The sequence below is a fragment of the Trachurus trachurus genome (genome assembly GCF_905171665.1).
Source record: "Trachurus trachurus genome assembly, chromosome: 16".
Lineage (NCBI taxonomy): Eukaryota > Metazoa > Chordata > Actinopteri > Carangiformes > Carangidae > Trachurus > Trachurus trachurus.
The window spans coordinates 7,063,706-7,082,506 of record NC_139902.1 but is presented as its reverse complement, the minus strand read 5'-3'; the positions used below and the strand labels follow the sequence as shown (position 1 = coordinate 7,082,506).

Sequence of the window (18,801 nt, the reverse complement as noted above, 5' to 3'; positions counted from 1 at the left end):
TTCAGAAGGGTCAAATCATTGGCATGCATCAAGCAAGTAAAACATCTAAGGAGATTACTGAGACTACTAAACTGAGTTAAGAACTGTCCAACGCATCATTAAAAACTAGAACGATAGTGGGGAACCATCATCTTCAAGGAAGAAATGTGGTCCAATGTGACCACAGAGTCCAGACCTGAACCCCATTCAGAATCTTAATGCAACTCTGGACGGAAATAAATGTTGTGACATTGCAGAAGCTTATTGAAACGATGGCACAGCAAATTCATGCCGTACTCAAAGCTAAAGTCGGTCTAACGAAATATTAGAGTGTGTGACTTTTTTTTTTGGATGGGCAGTGTATGTTAGAGGTTTGGAAATTTACCAATCCATCTTTGGAGTCGAAGGCACCTGGAGAAGATCATGTGACTTTCCACTAAATGACTTTGCCCTCATTCTGACTGGCCGGCACTAACGAGGGGACGCAGCCAACTCACTTGTCATTGAAGTACTCTCCCTGGCGGTGGATCTGGTTTTCCAGGGTGAAGTTAAAGGTGACGTGTTCTACTTTCTCCTTGGCGAAAACCTTGGTGCGGGAGGCGTACTCCTGTCTCTGCAGGTACTTGATCATATCGGGGAACCACACTGTCAGACCGTAGTAGCTGGAGGAGGAGGAAGAGAGAAGGTGAGAACGCTGCTTTGATAAAACCACTAATATAAAGAGAACCTGGCTAAGAGAGAAAAGACGATGTCTCTGTTGTCCATAAAAATACCAGGTACTGTTGGTGATATAGATGTTCACACCTAGAGATTCAAGATTATGACGAACTCTGGATAACGCAAATAAATCTGATTAATATTCTTGTATCTTTGCTTAAACAGTCTCCCAGAAGCTCATATTGGTGGAGTAACTGAATCCATGTAGTATTAACTCATTTAACAGCCATAGTTACCAGTTACTTTGCTGAATTCTCTGAATTTTAAAAATGTATAGCTCTGTGTTCAGTTGCTGTATAGTATTAGATATGATAGATTTTCTATATTACAAGCCCTAGAATAAAAGTGAGAATGTTCAGCTCCACCTAAACATGCTATAACATTAGAGTGATAGTTATGTATACATGCATCACTACTGACATCAATTAATAAGGTTGTTGTCTTGTTTTTTTCTTGAAATATTTATGAATTTACATGTAAATGATCTGTGTTCTTTCAGCACTGGTAGTTTCCCAAGCTTCTCCCTAATCCTTTGTGCCTCTGTTTCTCTGTTGTTCACTAATTTCATCCTGCGCCTACAAAAACAGATGCCATTGTGCATCAGCTACTGTGTTAATTCAAAAATGACACCAGGGTGTTAATTATGTCTGGTGTCATTAGTTTTAGTGCTTTGATTTGCAGCATTGGCCAGAAAAAGTGGTGTATCATTATTCAATTGGGGTCCTACCTGAAGGACATAGAGAACCACACAGCCATCATCATGTAGGTGGTGCGGCGGTACTCAGGAGAGAAGACAGTCAGGAAATTACTCCACACCTGAGGAAACAGAAACAGAGAATAAATAATAAATAAATAATAAAAAAAATAAATAGAAACAAGTTTCTCTTGCACCTACAAAATAAACACCATGTCCCAGAATCCCTTTCCAGGCATCGAGTAAACAAACAGAGACAGCCACAGCGCATACACACGTCCTGTCACTGAATATACATCATCCACAAAGACAAAGAGATGTATCACATAAACAAAGACACAGTGGGAAAGAGTCTTGCAAAACTCTTAAAGCCGCAGAATGTGTTTTCAATGTAAGAAAACCTTTATTGTCCATTTGTACGGAGATTTGTGTCAAGGCATGGCGTGCTCAAAAAGCACTATGCTAACACACAAAAGATAAAAACATCTTACTAATATTGATAATAACAAAACACAGAGGCAGTAGATTGTTAGCTTATTTTAGCATAAAACCTGGAGTTCTGTTCAAAATTCAAAACCAGAGCCAGAAAAGTTAAATAATTAATATGTGGTTTCATGTTTAATCCGTCCTCATACAGAGTAGTAAAACCAAGGAGCTGAGGTTTAAAGTTAGTGAACATGCTGGCGCTCTGCTGTGGTTACAACTGTGGAAATGTGTGTTTCTTCTTCCCACCTACACTGCCCTAACCACACTTGACCTACTGTCTCTGTGCTTTTTGAATATCCAACATCAACTCGCTCGTTAAAAGGCCCAGCAGAAACTGTGCCAGCACAGGAAGTTCAAGCTGCTGATCCAGTTTTACTCATGTAATCATCTCTCAACGCATCCATCACTGTCTGGTTTGGCTCAGCCGTTGAACAACACAACACTAGATCATCGTCCAGGAGCAGAAACTACGCTGCAGACCCCTCACACCCTTGCCTGTATGTACACCCACCTCCCATCTGCCATCACACTTACCTTAAAGCAGAAGTGAGTGATCCGGTCGTTTTCACTAATGCTGCGTTCCAGGCAGGCTTTTGAAATCATAAATTACAGCTTCAAGTCACAACTTACGACTTTGTAGCGTTCCAGGCAACCCACTCGTGTTTTTCCGACCTGTTTTACCGGTGAAAGTCACTATAATGGCCACTCGTAACTTCCGACTCGTGAAATCGTACCAGTACATCTTTTTGTACAGTCTATGTACCAGATCGAACTGGTACGACTTCACAGGTCGGAAAAAAACGAGTTTCATTGAACGCACCATAACAGTCCTCGTCCCTACGTCACCACATTCACGGCGTCCCTTGGCTGCACACACAGCCCTGCATGCCGTTCTCTCTCCTCATTGGATAAAAACTGTAGGATACGATAAATGTTTTCTCCTCGACTCAGAGCAGAGCAGAGTGACTGACAGACCTGTGTTTCGGTCCAAACACTCTATGTAAGTGATTGCTGTCGGAAGATATAACTATTTAAGACTTATATTAACACAAATATATCACTTACTTCTGCTTTAAACCCGCATTATGCAATGATATGTATACACGATGCTTCACTTGATATGATTGTATATGCTGTTTAAAACAAGCACATGCTGCACTGTATATAATCACATACTGGGCCTTTGCCACAACGTGCACCACCTGTTAATTATTGGTTCATGTGAATAAAGACATTAATTAACACTGTGCCCATTGTTGCTGCTTTCCTCCCTACTGGACTGTGCATAACGATCATATTGTTTATTGGCTTTCAGCAAGAATTTCATATTTCAAATGAGCTGGATATATTTCTCATCTATATGAGTTGGATTTTATTGTAAAAATAAAGCATGCAGATTTGATAAACAGATTTGATAGTGCTGATTCACCATCAAGAGTTTCTGTACTGACATAAAAATCACTGAACAAATAAACAAACTGCAGGTTTTGTCACCTGATGAAAAAGCGAAGTGAGCTTTAACCTCCATCTTGCGTGCCAGGGAGTGTTTTCGTCCAAGTTCATCAGCTCATCCATCTGCTTCACTGTTTTGATGGTGGTCACCTGGGGAGAACAGCACAATCACTCATCTTCACATTTGATTGCTTCAGTGCTTTGTAAATGTATTCATTAGAAGAGATTTCCCATTATTTGTCGATGTCTAAATCATGTATCGGGGCAATAGAAAATATATGTGACATAAATGTATAAAATCTCAAACTCATTTTCATCACAGTTTAATATCAAAATCTTTTCTTTGAAATAATAAAGATGACCAGTACAGTATAATCAATGTTCTTTTTTGTCAATTTTATCCAAATGAATATGTTTAAATCACATTGAATCTGTGCCACAGCTAACATATGAGACAGCACACACAAGAGAAAGGCTCAATCACACTTTAAAATGATGATGATAGGCACCTGATCAAAACAAGACCAGATCATTTCATACATTAATGTAGTTGTGTAACGTAGGACTCATTAAGCATTCTTAAGTCATCATATTTCATTAAAGTATTAAAACCTACTACAAGAGCAATCAGTAGTATGGTACTAAAACACCAAGAAAATCTGTTTTAACTTATTAATATGCTAATTTATGCAGCACAGAGCTCAGAACCTGCTGCACTGCTGCAAGAGCCAACAGACGTCCACACGTGCACTTAGTGAAGACATTTTTCCTGCATACAAACGGTGGTGCAGGGATGTGAACTCACAGAGAAGACCCTCTCCGGGTAGCCTTTGGCCCTCATGTTGGTGTCGTGGACCTGCTTCAGAATCATCCAGGCCTCGTCGTGTTTCCCATTCTGCAGGACAAACAACAAATACAAAAAAAACTTAACTAAAGTGACACATCAGTCAGGACATAATGGTGTAGCCCACTTTGCCAGTGTTTTTTCTGAAGTGTTAATCCTTAAGATGATACATTTGTGGTTTTAGGAACAAAGAACCATCTTAATGTAGTTTTACATCTCCCCTCTCAGCTTCTCTCTGGAGCCTTAGTAACAACAGGTCAGTGAGCCAATCAGAAGAGAGGAGACTCTTGAGACTGACACAGCTCTGTCCTATTTTGATGAACACATTGATGGTTTTGAGCTACAGTATTTCATATTTGCATGCGTAGTTTATCTGGTGCATATGTTGCATCCAATGCTTAAAGCTATAGTTTGACATTTTGGAAAATATGCTTTCTCACTTTCTCTGCAAGCGTTAGACAATAAGACTGATACTGTATCCGTCATATCCATACTGTATGAACGGACTGATGCTGTTTCCGTACGTAAATATGGAGCTACAGCTCCATGTCTATTTACAATGTTGTCTGTGTCACAGCAGCCAGCTGCAGCTTCACTTTAACGATTCAATGATGTCTTCTAATGTCAGTGAAGATGAACAGATGTGCCGCAAATATGATATGCGAGTGATATGATATGTGAGTTGAAATATATTTTCATTTGGAGTTTTCAAGTAGGATAAATAGCCAGTGATGTAAAAGCTTCTGTTTGTATGCTGTATACAATACCTCAAAGTGGCTTAGTGGCACATAAACAAAGTTACATGTAGGGATGATAATTGTTTTGAACCACAATAATGATCATGACCATAATGATTCATTTTAAATAATCTAAAACTGATATGAAATGTCTAAAAGAATCTTTAGTTTTATCTTATTGCACTGTAGCACTATATAAAATGCAACTTCTGCAGGATTTAATGCATCTTGCAGCAGCTTCTCCAGGATTTTATTATGTACATTTTTATTTATTCACCCAAAATATTCTGGAAAAGCACGGGAGCAGCACTTTGTCTGCAGCGCTGTGTCTCCCACTTTGCAAATGCACTCAGGCTTCCTGTTTTCAAGGCTGCTCATCCATTCAAGAAGTTAAAAATGCATTCAAATTATATTTCCGCAAAGTTTGAGTGCGGCGAGAGAGCTGACAGGCTGACCTCCAGGTAGAAGCGGGGGCTCTCAGGCATGGTGGTGAGGGCAGAGATGGCCGCCACGGAGGGGAAGGCACACACCAACACAAAGACGCGCCAGCTGTGGAACTGGTAGGCCGAGCCCATCTGGAAGCTCCAGCCTACACGGGGAGAGAGAGAGAGAAAGAAGAGACGTGTGAGAGAAAACAAGCAAAGAGGCAGCTGCAACACTTGAATGTCCACAAGGAGCTTCCTCTGTATTCATACGGTAATGCTCTGTTTGCATGTATTCAAGCTGCAGTTGACAGAAGCTGCGCTGGCAGTGAAATGTCACATTTGCTCCATTTTGCCTGACACCTATAATCCTATGAGCACATTGCTCTCCTTTCCATTTTCATTCTGCACTTTTGCGCAAAATGAAACATCAGTGAGGTTGAAATTAATTGAGTTGAAGTGTACAGTTGGCATGTCAGGTTTCTGTGCAGGTTCTTGACACAAAAAGTTAATGAAACAGAGCACGCACCCAATTTTAAATTTTCTGAACATTTTCGGCCTTGGTTGGTCTGTGCAGAGAGGCAACTGAATATTCATTAACACCTATTCTTTACTTCACGTGACGACTGAACCTACTGCAACCACTGATGTGATCAGCCGTGACTGAAGCTCTTGGAGAAATCCAGTAAGTGCACCTCGTTAAAGATTTCCTTTTGTCAACCTCCGGTTTCTGAAGTTAAAAATTCACGTTTCACATTTAACATTTGCAGACTGTCAAAAAAGTAACATCACATTAGGTCTGATGACAGCCATGTGCAGATTGTTTCCCCAGTCACTGCTGCTTCATAGGAGACATTTAGATGCTGGGGAAATAAAATAGTTGATAAATGCATTAATGCACACTCAAATGGCATTTGATTGACATTTTAAATTATCGCCATGTCAGCCAGTTAGGTGTCAACTGATCTAGAGCTCTCAGGCCGCCCCATGGCAGCAGCGGTTGGTGCTGTCACCTCACAGTAAAAAAGGTTCTGAGTTTAAACCTGCCAGTCAATCTGTGTGGAGTTTGCAAGCTTTGGTCTCCTGTATGCCCACTGGAGGCAGAGAGAGTGAAACCACTGATCATGATTATGCCTAACTTTGTTAAGGTAGCTGTGGCTGACTGGAGGAAATAAGATTTCATTTTTATTTAATCAAAAACCCACTCAAACACCACTGGATTTCTCTAGGTGCTGGTTGAAACTACAGCGATGCATCACATGGAAACAACCACAGCATCATATCATCATATTCATGACAGACTGCCCAGCTAACTGACTAACATGCTGATTAATAAACACACATGTTGATTTTGTTTCTGATGATCTCACTGTGTTTGTTTTTCTCACCATAGTGTGGGATGATGGCCCAGGCCATGGCGGAGGCGTAGATACCGCCGATCATCCAGAACATACAGAGCCAGCTCAGATGCTCTCCTCGCTTCTCCTGAGCCAGGAACTCAGAGTAATAGGAAAACACAATGGGGATGGAGCCACCAATACTGAGAAGCAGAAGGAAAAGAGAGAGAGAATTAGAAGAGGGAACAGGTGCAGGGAGGAGAAGAGAGAGGAGAAGGAACAAAGAATAGAACAAGAGAGAAGACAATAGTAAATTAAATGATGTAATGGTGTGAAGACAGAAAAGAATGGAAAGAAAAACAAAAGTGGGAGAGAGATGAAAAGACAAAAAGACAGAAACAAAGAAAACAGGTTAGAAGTAAAAGTCTTGACAGACATCAGTGATGACTCAGCTGATTGTAACTGACAGGCAGCAGCATCTTCATTGCCTTTGTTGTTCCATTACAACAATTTACAACCTGCTAGAACTGGTGCAGAAAACACTCTGAGACTCAGGCCTCTGTACGCACACAGGGGCAGTTATTGGTAATATGATGACTAATTTAAAAACACTGACAGTTCACTGTAATTGGCAGTAGCATCCATCAAAAGGCAAAGCACAAAAGCTTCTTTCTGATTGGTGAGGTTTGCTCAGATCAGAACGACAGTGTTTATAAGAAACTAGTCAAGGAGAAATGTTGACAACACTGTTGTTTCACTGTCACTGACTTTGATGCTCCTCAGGGGTAATAAGAGTCGTAAACAGGCAGGTAGGGATGTCTGGATTTGGTTATAAACCAGGTCACAGCTCTTACAATTCCTCCTGTGGGGAACATAAATGTCTGCAGCAAATATTTTTGGATCCACTGAACTGTCAAGGCGTTTTACAAAAGTGTCAACTTCCTAGATAGAAATAATCCACAGATCACTGCAACACATCGTCTAGGAACCATGAATGTCTGTGCAAAACTGAACAAATTGAGTGCAGCATTGGTTGCTAAGGTGATATAAATACTGTATCTGGACGAAAGTTTCCTGGCAACCGATCCTTTCACCGTAATTTCAGTCTGGACCAAAGAGATGGACCAACGGAGCAGCCAACCCATAATGATCTCAGTAGAAATATGCCACTAAAAGGGAAACTGGTTAAGAATGAATAGGCTGAATGCAGGAAATAGACAGCACCAGTTTTCACCAGCATTGACTTTCTCTGCTTTATTCTTTAGCAACAATTGCTGTATGTTTCATAGATGTCTTATTGGTGCAAAAGCTTGATGCACTAACATACCTGCTGCATCTAAAACTTCTTCAAGGTCACGTTTTACAATCAGACCCAGGGCTGCAGCTGTTTCACTGACATGTTGCCACTGCTACCAGTGTTCAGCACCACAGACACAAACAGCCTGAAGAGACCGGAGTGCAAAGGAGCCACAAAGTATTAATGTGATATTATTGTGACGGAAGTTGCATTTATATGACTTTATACTCAACTTCAATCAAAAATAGATATTTCTGCATCGTTTCTTGGGGTATTACAGGAAACCAGGAACCCAGAAAAGCACTTTCACATATTTAAGTGCAAATCCAACAGGAAATATGAGCACTGTATTTTTATCTGTCCTCCACCATGTGGTGTTGCTGCACTTGACAGGTTAACTGATGTAGCCACAGTGGTCGTGACTTTCTCATTTCCAGCTCTGGCTGCTGCTGCTGCTGCTGCTGCGCCTGTGTGACTCATCTGTCTCCTTACCCCACACCAGAGAGCAGGCGGCAGAAGAGGAAAGAGCTGTATCCCTGGACGAAGGACGAGAAGAAGGCGAACACGCTGTTGATGGAGAGGGAGATGAGGAGGGTCTGCCGTCGGCCAATCCGATCAGCCAGGCCACCCCATACGAAGGCCCCGACCATCATCCCCAGGTAAACAATCAGACCTGGAAGGAGCCAAAACCATGGGAGGAAGAGAGTACAGATGAGTAATGACAGGGGAGTGTAATGGGAGGAGAGGCAAAGGGCATGATACAGTAGAGAGTGATCACTCATCAGTAAACACACTGATATTCCTTCCAGGCCTCACTATCACTCTCATTAGATTTCCATTGCCCAGTAAATTAGATCATTTGGCAGTCTTATTGGACTAATGAAGTAGTTTGCATAAAGCAGGAAACGGGGGAGACACAGTGCAGCATAATCATCTGAACTGTGTACTACCACAGATCAGAGGTCGTAATGATGATAATAAACTGTACAGCACACATAAAACAAAGAGATAACAAATCGCTTGGGTCAGGGTTAGACTTTGTGCATGAAGAAGTCCAAAATTTAACAAATGAGCCCAGGAGGCAGAATTAAACGGGGGTGGTTTCAACCAGTAAAACCAGAGGAATGGTAGAACAATGTTGGTACGAGTCCTGAGGCAAACACATCCAAACACAACTCTCTGTATCTTCTTTAACTTCACCATTAGGTTGGTTTTTTTTCTCCTGCCTGCACCAGGGAGTTGCCGGCAGGGAGCAGACAGGCTGCTAACAGAAACAAACACCGCCTTTGCCAACCCAGTCTTGTGATTTGAGGTGTTAACGTGACTCACATCCAGTGCACTTCTCCAAACGAGCCCCTCTCTGTCTGTCTCTCTCTCTACCTCTGCTGCAATGATGCTGCTCCCACACACACGCACACACATACACACCAGTTACTCACTTGCTATAGCTGCCTTACTGACATCCTGTCAACAGTCTTCACGCTGCCTGAGCCTGCAGTGACACAAGTTATTGGTGAGGGCGCTCTGAATGAGTAAAGGAGGAGAGGGCTGGTGTTGGGTGTCTGCGCTTTGACATCCCTGTTTCAATCTTATTGTCACTTTACAGAATGTAGAAAACAAGAATCCCCCCATCTAGGAACTACTCTTCATTATATAGACAAGCTAAACCAAGTGTGTCCGACATATAGACATGTCTCCCCAAAGAACACTACAGATTTGGCAAATACTCCATTCTGATTGGACGATCGTCACAGTCAATTTCTTTCACAGGGCATCAGGTCAATGCTATTGATTTGCCATTGATTTGAAAGCATTTTACGTGACAATGAAACAATTCTACCTCATTACCCCCGGCAAAACACACAGCTGATCAATTGTGAAAACAATCACAACTCAAGGTCCACTGGTTCCAGAGCTTTCAACCGCAGCAGGTTGCTTTATAATGTTCAAGAATTAACTCAGTTTGGACAAGAAGGACTAAAAGTGTTGAGAGCTTAACATTTCATGACAATTATGATACATCCATATGGTTAAACCAGAACATCAGTCTTAGAACTATGGATTATATTCAGTCAATGAGAAAGGATTTGGCGGCACGGTGGCACAGTGGTTACGGTGGCACGGTGGCACAGTGGTTAGCACTGTTGCCTCACAGCAAGAAGGTCCTGGGTTCGAATCCCCAGCCGCCCAGGTCCTTTCTGTGTGGAGTTTGCATGTTCTCCTCGTGTCTGCGTGGGTTTCCTCCGGGTGCTCCGGTTTCCCCCACCACAAAAACATGCCAGCTAGCCTGATCCTCCAGTCAGTGCCCCTGACCAAGGAACTGGCTCATAATCTGGAGTCGGTCCCCGGGCACTGCACCGCGGCTGCCCACTGCTCCTCAGGGATGGGTTAAATGCAGAGAAAGAATTTCACTGTACTAGCTGTATATGTGACAAATAAAGTACCTTTAAAAAAAAAAAAATAAAGTACCTTTATACATTCAGTACCAATATTTTTCAAATTCTGGCTTTCCTTTTGTAATTGTCAGGCTTTAAAGAGGAACCAAGCAGGATTTCTTTCCGTGACTAGCTACATTTTTACCTTAATTAAAAAGCTCCAGAGTAATTAGTAGGATAGTTAGGATAGTTAACTACATTCACTTGTGACTTGTTACGAGTGGGAATGGAGGCTCTCTGTCTTCACCTGGCTCATGACTGAAAACCAACCTTGCAACATCAGTGTAGTACCTGGCATCCCCCCCAGTGTCCCAGCTCTTGTCTCTGCGAACCGCGACAAAACGCGGCCCGTAACCCGCAATCTTTTGTTTATGACGGTTAAGACGACACAAATATACACGTCGTAACATCGTATATGTTACATAACGTTATCCACCACTCCATGTAGCTATTGATTTTTTGCTGGCTTTGTTGTAAACAAATGCACATGGCTGAGGGGAGGGTTAGCAAAACAGTGGAAAAGCAACCAGACTTGCATAGTTCCCCTTTAATAAGAGAGACCATCATTCAATTCCCATTGTTCAAATTGAATGACCATGTATCGAGTCAAAAAGCTGAGTAAGTGGACCTTGAGTTGGGATTTTATATTTGCAGGAGAATTACTACAATAAGTGTGTGTGGTGGTTAGAAGCTCCTCATTATTAGATTTTATGGTAGGTTTACTACTACGAAGGCAAACCTGAACCAACGATCCTTACTTCACCTCTAACAGCCAAAGCAGTGTCACAGGTGCAGCTACTGCAATATGTCACAGCTTATTCTGACGTGAGAAGGACCAGCCGACTGCACACTGCTCTTTACCTCAAAGTACCAACACCCAGGGAGCAACAACACCGAGGACACACATTGATGGTGTTTGTTTGCTTTGTCTTGTTAAATGGTGGAAATGAGTCACACAGATCAGTCATCATTAAGTCAGTTTGTTAGGAAAACAGAAGAAAGGCCCAAACATGCTTTAAACAGAATTGATGGATCAGCTGAGCTTGTTCATCACAGTCTAACAAGCTCACTGCTGAGATGATGAAGCTGGACGCACAGCCGGCCTCAGCTTGAATTACACTGTATTGATGAGGGAGAAGCAGCCGGGGGGGGGAGGATGGATGTTCTTGAGTCGGAGCAACAACACAAGAGGTGTCCTTTTCTTTTACATGAAAACACAACGTTGTGTGTGTTTGATTCTGTGTGTGCGTGCGTGCATTTCTGTGTGAACACTGCAGGGCTGAACTGGAGTAGAAGGTGACTTTCACTCTCCCGTTGACTGACTGCAGTTGATATTTGTGTGTGTGTGTGTGTGTGTGTATGTTGCAGTGTTTCCATGAGCTCAGGTGTATGTGTGTTTGTCTGTGCATATCATAGAAACTGTGTGTGTGTGTGTGTGTTTAGCACCACATCTCCATGTACCTTTGTGTTCCCATCCTCCGTGTTCTTATGTACTGTAAGAGCATACTCCACTCCACTACTTCACATGTGCGTGGGTGGTGTGTGTCTGTGTGTCTATGTGTGTGTGTGTGTTCCACTCTGGCAGGGCAGAGAAACAGCTGTGAGCCGCTTCTCCACACAATACCGATCGTCGCGGCAACATCGAGCCAGCGATGATGACTGGGCTCAATAATAGCCATCGTCGCAATGCAGCAGCATCGACACACACAGACAGACTGACTGACTGACAACCACAGTGGCCAGGCTGGGTCACACTCTCTGTATCTCCTCTCCATCCCAGTACCAAGATTCAGCCCGGCGCTCCGACTGCTGCGCTGACCTCTCACCCTCTAAGCACCGTAACTGGATCATTATCTCTCCCTCTCCGTCTCCCTCTGTCATCACATTTCTCTGTTCTGGGCCTCGCATAGAAAGCTATTTGTACAGTCAGAATGCATTAGCAGCTTTATTTGGCTGAAAGATAAACCGATGCCCCAATTTATTTCATTTATCTGTGGGGCAAATGAATTGATTGCGAGTTTAACGGAGCCTGACTGACAAGTCATACCCAGGCGTCGTCAAATATCCAAAGGTATAGCAGTTCTCCGACTTTGCAGCTGGGCATCTAAATGACCGAGTTTAGGAAAATTACAAAGATTAAGCGAGGAACTCCTGAGTGTGAGAATTCAGCTTCTTTCAAGTGCAGTCATTTGGCAGAAAGCGATAAAGTTTATCTCAGTAGAAATGGAGGGATATTGTTCACAGAGCTCCAAGCCTGCCACATGATGGATCCTCTTGAGATCACATTAGTTCCTGCTGATCAAAGTTAAGGAAACAAAGCACTTCTGGAACACATTTGCTATTTTTGGGGTCATCTCTACCCACAGAGGGAACCCATTTTCTGCGATTAAAAATGATTTTCACTACCTGCCAAGCAGAAGTTCAGTCCAACACCAACAGACGTGCAACATTAGCAAAGTAGCTGGTGGACTTAATGGTGCATTGGGCAGCTAAAGATTTCCCTCCAGGGTTGGTGGAGACCTAATGCCTCCAAATAATGACACGGCAGTGTTTCTCTATATCTGCTGGATGTGTAAATCTCTAAACCTCTTGAGACCAAATGGGTGAGTTAACACCAAGAAAGACTGCAGTAGAGCAAAAAGAGAAAAAATGTCCTTTGTCCTGTTAGATCATTTTCCTATTGTTTCGGTTGTAACATTGTTTTTTCTGGCTTTTGATCTCAGATGCTTCTTAAGCCCCCGAAGCTTCTATCGCCCTCTCTCTGACTTCCATTGAATTGCTAAACTGTGCAGTCAGTCGAAGGGCATGTGCAACATCACAACCAGCTCTCGTTTTCTCTTCCACTCTTTAATAATTCTTTTGATATACAACAATTTTTATAGATACTGTAAAAGCATTTATAGAAAGAAAATCAATGCTGCACAGAGAGACAGAGATGTTGCAGAGAGGAACGGCAGGAGTCTCCAGACAGCTGGGCACCTCAGCAGAGTGAATAGGAAGTAGGGGGAGGGGAGGATGGAGAGCAAGGAAGAGAGAGAGAGAGAGAGAGAGAGAGAGAGAGAGAGAGAGAGAGAGAGAGAGTGATAGGGAGAGAGAGAGAGAGAGAGAGAGAAAAAAATGAAAGCAAAAGAGAAAGGGGAGGGGAGGACGGTGGCCAGTCTGCGCTGTGACAGAACTCCCAAAGGCTCCAGGGTAGTTTGTGTGTATATGTGTGTGCGTGCGTGCATAACTGTTTGGTTGGACATAGAGAGAAAAAGTGTGTACCAATGCACACGGTTGTGTGTCTGTGTACATGGATGAGGGGGCAGGGCAGGGGGCCACTATTAATAGCCGGTTTACCCCTTTCTGCCAGAGTGCGCAGGGCTTTTTGAATGAGCGGAGGAGGAGAAAGCAGTTTCTCATCAGTCCTCACTGCAAACCACTGAAAAAAACAACCAAAAAAACAAGTAATATAATTAGTTTAAAGCAGCGTCCTTGGCCTGTGACACTGAGTGCTGTGATGTGACGCAGGGTTTCACTCCAAACAAAGACCACAGCAGCAGTTCATCACACCTTCAAAGGGTGGAAATAACTTGTGAAATAAGCCGTTTGGTTGAGTTGCTACCTGCATACACATGGCTCTATTTGGCTGCATGAATATCATCACGTGAGGAGAAGAAATCCCTGCAGCCCTGTTCATGTGGCATTTAAAAGCATATATCACAGCAGTGCGTACTGGTTGCACACAGGAGGGAATTCTATTAACACGTTTTGCTTCTGTCTCTAAAATAGAAAGGAAATTAAAAGGGTGAGTTTGATTTCCTTGAATACTCTAATTTATCCTCATCAAAGAACCAGAGGAATATATATTTTTTAATGTAATAATAATAACAACAGATCATTTAAATCACAGCTATCAAAACATTGTTGCCAACAAAGGGGAAAAAAAACATCTGTGGTATATTTATTTTCAGATGCTAGCTGAATATTAATGTGCTAGCATAATTCATTTCTGACACAGACTCCCACTTAACCAAATAATGTGCAGCAAAAATCCATTGCTAAAAATAGTTAATCATCATCATCACTATAGCAGGCTGCAGCTTCCAACCTGGTTTACTTGTGTTGTCTGCCAGCATCTCCCACAGGAGTCAATTCTGCAATCTTCTCTTCTTCCCTCCACCCTTGATCTCAGTTCTCAGTACATTATATGTAAATCGAAAAGGCCAAAGAGACATTATGAAATGCAAAGGTTCCTTTTAGCCTCAGGAAAAGTGATGCAGTAGCTTTTTTTTGTGGAAAAACATGATCACGTATCCACAACGATATGAGGATGAAATGCATACAGAAAAACACACAGTCTATCTAACAGAAACACACCGACCACTCAGTGTCAAATTTCTTTGTCATTAGAAGGACTTGTGTATCTCCCTCCAGTGTGGCAGAGCTGCTGCATGCAACAAACCTCAGATTTAACTCTCCCTTTTTTAGTTGCAACCTCTGCAGCTTTGCAACAAGGGCACATCAATGACAACCGCTCTGTGTTTCTCTGCTGCCTGTGAAAGCGTCTACTTTAGTTCATCGTGCAAAAACACTGCACCACAGGCATCAGCGCTGTCATTTAAAGCCTCACTGTGCCTTTCTTTCATTTCCTTCTTTCTGTTTGGAACTGTTTGTGTTGCTGGGAGCACGAGAGCCACGACGCCATGCATTTAAAACACACATCTTGCAATGATGGTGGAGCTCAGATGTGGATGGAGGTCAAACTAGCAGCGATGTGTTTCTGCTTCTGACCCCCCCCCTCCCCCTCCATCCCCCTCTGGGTGCATCTGAACGATAAGGTCTGATATTCTGCAGGTGACACATGCAGACTTGTCCCCGTCATCCACTTCACATGCAGCACATACAAACCTGGTGCACGCTGCATGATTGTGCCACAGTGCGTCAGGTTAAAGTGGCTGGCACTATGAAGGCAGGGGAAGCTCTCTTTGGATAGCGTTGAGTGTGGGGGATGGGGTGGGGGAAAAGGACACAAGGAATCATGGGATGCAGAGAGGCATGAGCAAAGGAGCCTCTCTAGCATGAGTCAGGCGTGTTGCGTAACAGGGAGAGAGGGGAGGGAATCGGGGCTGGTCGTGTCTCCCTACTGGCTCCACACTGACATGACACAGAGAGAGAGGATGGGGACATAGTGAACCAGAGGTGGAAGTAAAAAAAAACAAACATGTATTGTATGTTTGTATTTGAGTATTTGTGAGACTTTCCACTTCTACACTTGATCCCACAGGGGAGATATTGTATTTCGTACTTCAGATACACCTTTTTTTGTCTGTCCTTTGTGTCTCCTTTCCTTTCCTTTCTCCTTTTCCCCTCAGTGCTTTCCCACCAGTTATTTTATCTTATTGCCTCACTCCTCTCCTTCTTTCCTTACCTTTCATTGCTTTTCTCACCTGTCCTGTTCTTTTCCTTATGTTTGAAAATAATGAATATTTTAGGAGTGCTTTTATTTTGGATTCTGGGGATGTTCCACTGCATTTTTACTATTGACTGTACACAGACATACAGTCCACATGCACATTGCTCCGGATGTGTGAATAGTAACTCATACTCATTACACACTTCTTTACAGATTGGTCACTGTATATAACTGCACTGCAATCCATACATTGTGCATGGAGCACAAAGAAAATCACACAACCCAGTAACCAGACGGGTGCCAGGCTGTGTGACTGTTGTTGTGAGTATATTTATATATATATATGTGTATATTCACACGTGTTTTTCCTTACAGAGTGAACATAACGCAGCAGCTTGATTGTTTGTTACTAGCGATAAAAACCTGAAGCAGAGCTGCAGCTCACTGACCAGCAGCGGACACTTGTACTCATGACAGGTTAACAGTCTGATGATGATGATGATGATGGCAATAGATCAGGTCACACAGAGGCCACAGTTAACATAAGTGTTGTTCAACAATATGGCCAGAACTCCATTTGAATCCATGCTGTTCGTTTTTAAACAGCACAGACGCTCAATAGGCAACCCCCATCTGCAGGGAAACAGGGTTCATTGATGTGGCAGCGGCACAGTTGAACAGTCACAACCCTGTTACTGATACGTGGATTCAGCTGAACCAAACTTTTGATCTCATTCTTTAAGTGTCTTCTTTCTGAGTTTCACTCATTTAACTCAGCTGCATTTTAAATTAAACAATATATAATTATAAATATCTAAGTCATATAGTTTTATCCATCTTAACCATGTGTATTTAATGGTTTTGTGGTTCTATATTGATTTGATCTCAGTTTGAGAGACACACTGTACCTCCTACATTTTCCAAAACACATAGATATTTATATATCTAAGGTCTTGACATAAAATGAAGCGTGTGTTTGAATTTGTGATCCTGGACCTTGTTCACAGTGTCCTTGCAGAGCAGCCAATGACAGATGGCAAGGAAGGTTTGGCCTGTGATTGAACGTTGGCCCTCCGGGTAGGAAATGATCACGAGGTCTTTACCCACTTAACAGCATGCAGACACACAGATGCAGTCACAGATACAGTATGTAGTGTATTACTAGACAATCACCATCACTTGTTCTCAAATCCTTTACTGTACATTTTAGTTGTCAAATGCAGCCACACCTAATTTTAAAGGATAATAGCCTGGACCAGTGGTGTGCAAAGGGGGGGCAGAGGGGGTGGTCACCCTCCCTCTTCACTGGCGAGGATGCGCTATATGTGCCCTTTTTTTCTTTTTGCCCTTCAAAAAGTCTGTGCACGCCACTGGCCTGGACACAAACCTAAACCTAACCCATAAGGAAGTAAATGTGTTTAACCAAAACTGGATTGGGGATAAAAAAAATTACACACTATGTAAACACACACACGGTCCAGTGAGAAAACAGATGAACTGAAGCAGAGAACATTGTGTTTGGATTGGCTGGGGGTTCGATTTAAATTCCTGCCGCTGTTCGGAGGCTGCACGGCCAGTTGAATCTCAAATAGCTGTGATTCCTCTGCCAACGAGGCCGTAGAAAAGCAATTACCAGGGGATAAGCTGCAAAGGTAACAGCCAAGATGAGGCAGAGATAAATTGTGAAGCCGTGGACGTGAACTCCCCAAGGAGGCAGAGGTGGAAATAAACAGAAAGGCCAGTGAAGACGGAGGAGGAGTCTCACACTGTATGTGTGTGTAATGTGTTCAGATATGTTTTGTGGTTGCTTTAAAGATGTGGTTATATTTGGGAGCACAGGTGTGATATCTGGAAATCTTACCCAGCATGCCCTTGTTGGGCTCCGATAGACACATGTCCTTCTCCGCACTGGGCAGCACGAAGCCGACCACAAAGATCTCCACGCCATCTGCCATCAGCGCCAGCCCCAGCACAAAGTAGAGCGTCCACTGGAACTTCCCGTGGCCGCACTCCTGCAGGATGGCCTCGTACTGCTCGGCCAGCTCCTCCTGGTCTTTCCTCCTCTCGCCCTCGTAGGCTGACAGATCCCTGAACTGCTGCGCCTGGGCGGCCGCCACGCCGTCCATGCTGTCGGCCTTGCCCGTGTCGCCCCTCGGGATGCCCTGGTACTCGCCCTCGTAGATCTCGTCGTCCTCGTCGTGTCCTTCGGTGGAGTCGCTGTGGCCTTCGTCGTCGTTGGCCCGGCTGTCGTTGCGGTAATATCCGTCGTCGTTGCCCGGCACGCCGGCGTAGTCGTCGTCGTCTTCCTCCTCGAAGCGCTTGTAGGAGCGCTTGGTGTACTCGTCGGCCATTTTGTCCACGCCGCGCCCTACCTTCTTGCCTACCTGCTTTTTGGCCACTTTGGCAATGTCCTTGGCGCCGCGGATGAACTCTCCGCGGTTGTCTCTGTAGCGTCCGTCGTCGTCCATCTCGGATGCGTTGAGGTGGTGGTCTGCTGCTGCTAGGAATGGGAGATATCAGGAGCGGCCCGAGCACATGAGTGTGCAATGGGGATTCGTGTGTTAGCTGATGAATTCAGCACCGCGGACAGCTCCCTGCTCCACTGCACTGCTGCTGCTGGGCTCCGGCCAGCCTGCGCTCCGACAGCAAATCCTGTGGAAAAGGCAAAGAAAAGAGCCTCTGTTAGCATGATTCATTACACTGGCAGCACGGCGCAAGTGAGGAGGAAACATCCTTTGTTAACCTGTTTTTAAACAGACCGGATCAGAGCCAATTAATAGTGAAACACAAAGGAGCATTGGCATTCACGCGGCGCTGACATTATCTGGCTCAGCACTAATGGCTGGAGAAAAAAAAAAGGACATGACAGCTTTAAGGAGTGGACATCTGTGTGCAGGAGCCCAGTGGCCTGTATCGACCGAATAGCAGTTATCTCCTCACTCTCTCCTCAGCCTAGAACCAGAGTCACAGAGTGGCATTTACAGCGGAGCCGGTATATAATGGCCA

At 43.6% G+C, this 18,801-nt stretch overlaps 1 protein-coding gene across 1 annotated transcript in view; it reads right to left on the bottom strand.

Moving 5' to 3' along the window:
* sv2a (synaptic vesicle glycoprotein 2A) overlaps positions 1-18,801 on the bottom strand; it is a 47,243-nt gene that overhangs the window by 8,478 nt on the left and 19,964 nt on the right. The window contains exons 2-9 of the mRNA XM_083990403.1: positions 17,657-18,447; positions 8,458-8,638; positions 6,720-6,871; positions 5,365-5,498; positions 4,134-4,223; positions 3,371-3,478; positions 1,424-1,512; positions 477-641 (exon numbers count right to left, since the gene is read on the bottom strand). Coding sequence (XP_083846529.1) covers positions 477-641; positions 1,424-1,512; positions 3,371-3,478; positions 4,134-4,223; positions 5,365-5,498; positions 6,720-6,871; positions 8,458-8,638; positions 17,657-18,263 — 1,526 coding nt within the window. The 5' untranslated portion in view covers positions 18,264-18,447. The remainder of the gene's footprint in view (positions 1-476; positions 642-1,423; positions 1,513-3,370; positions 3,479-4,133; positions 4,224-5,364; positions 5,499-6,719; positions 6,872-8,457; positions 8,639-17,656; positions 18,448-18,801) is intronic.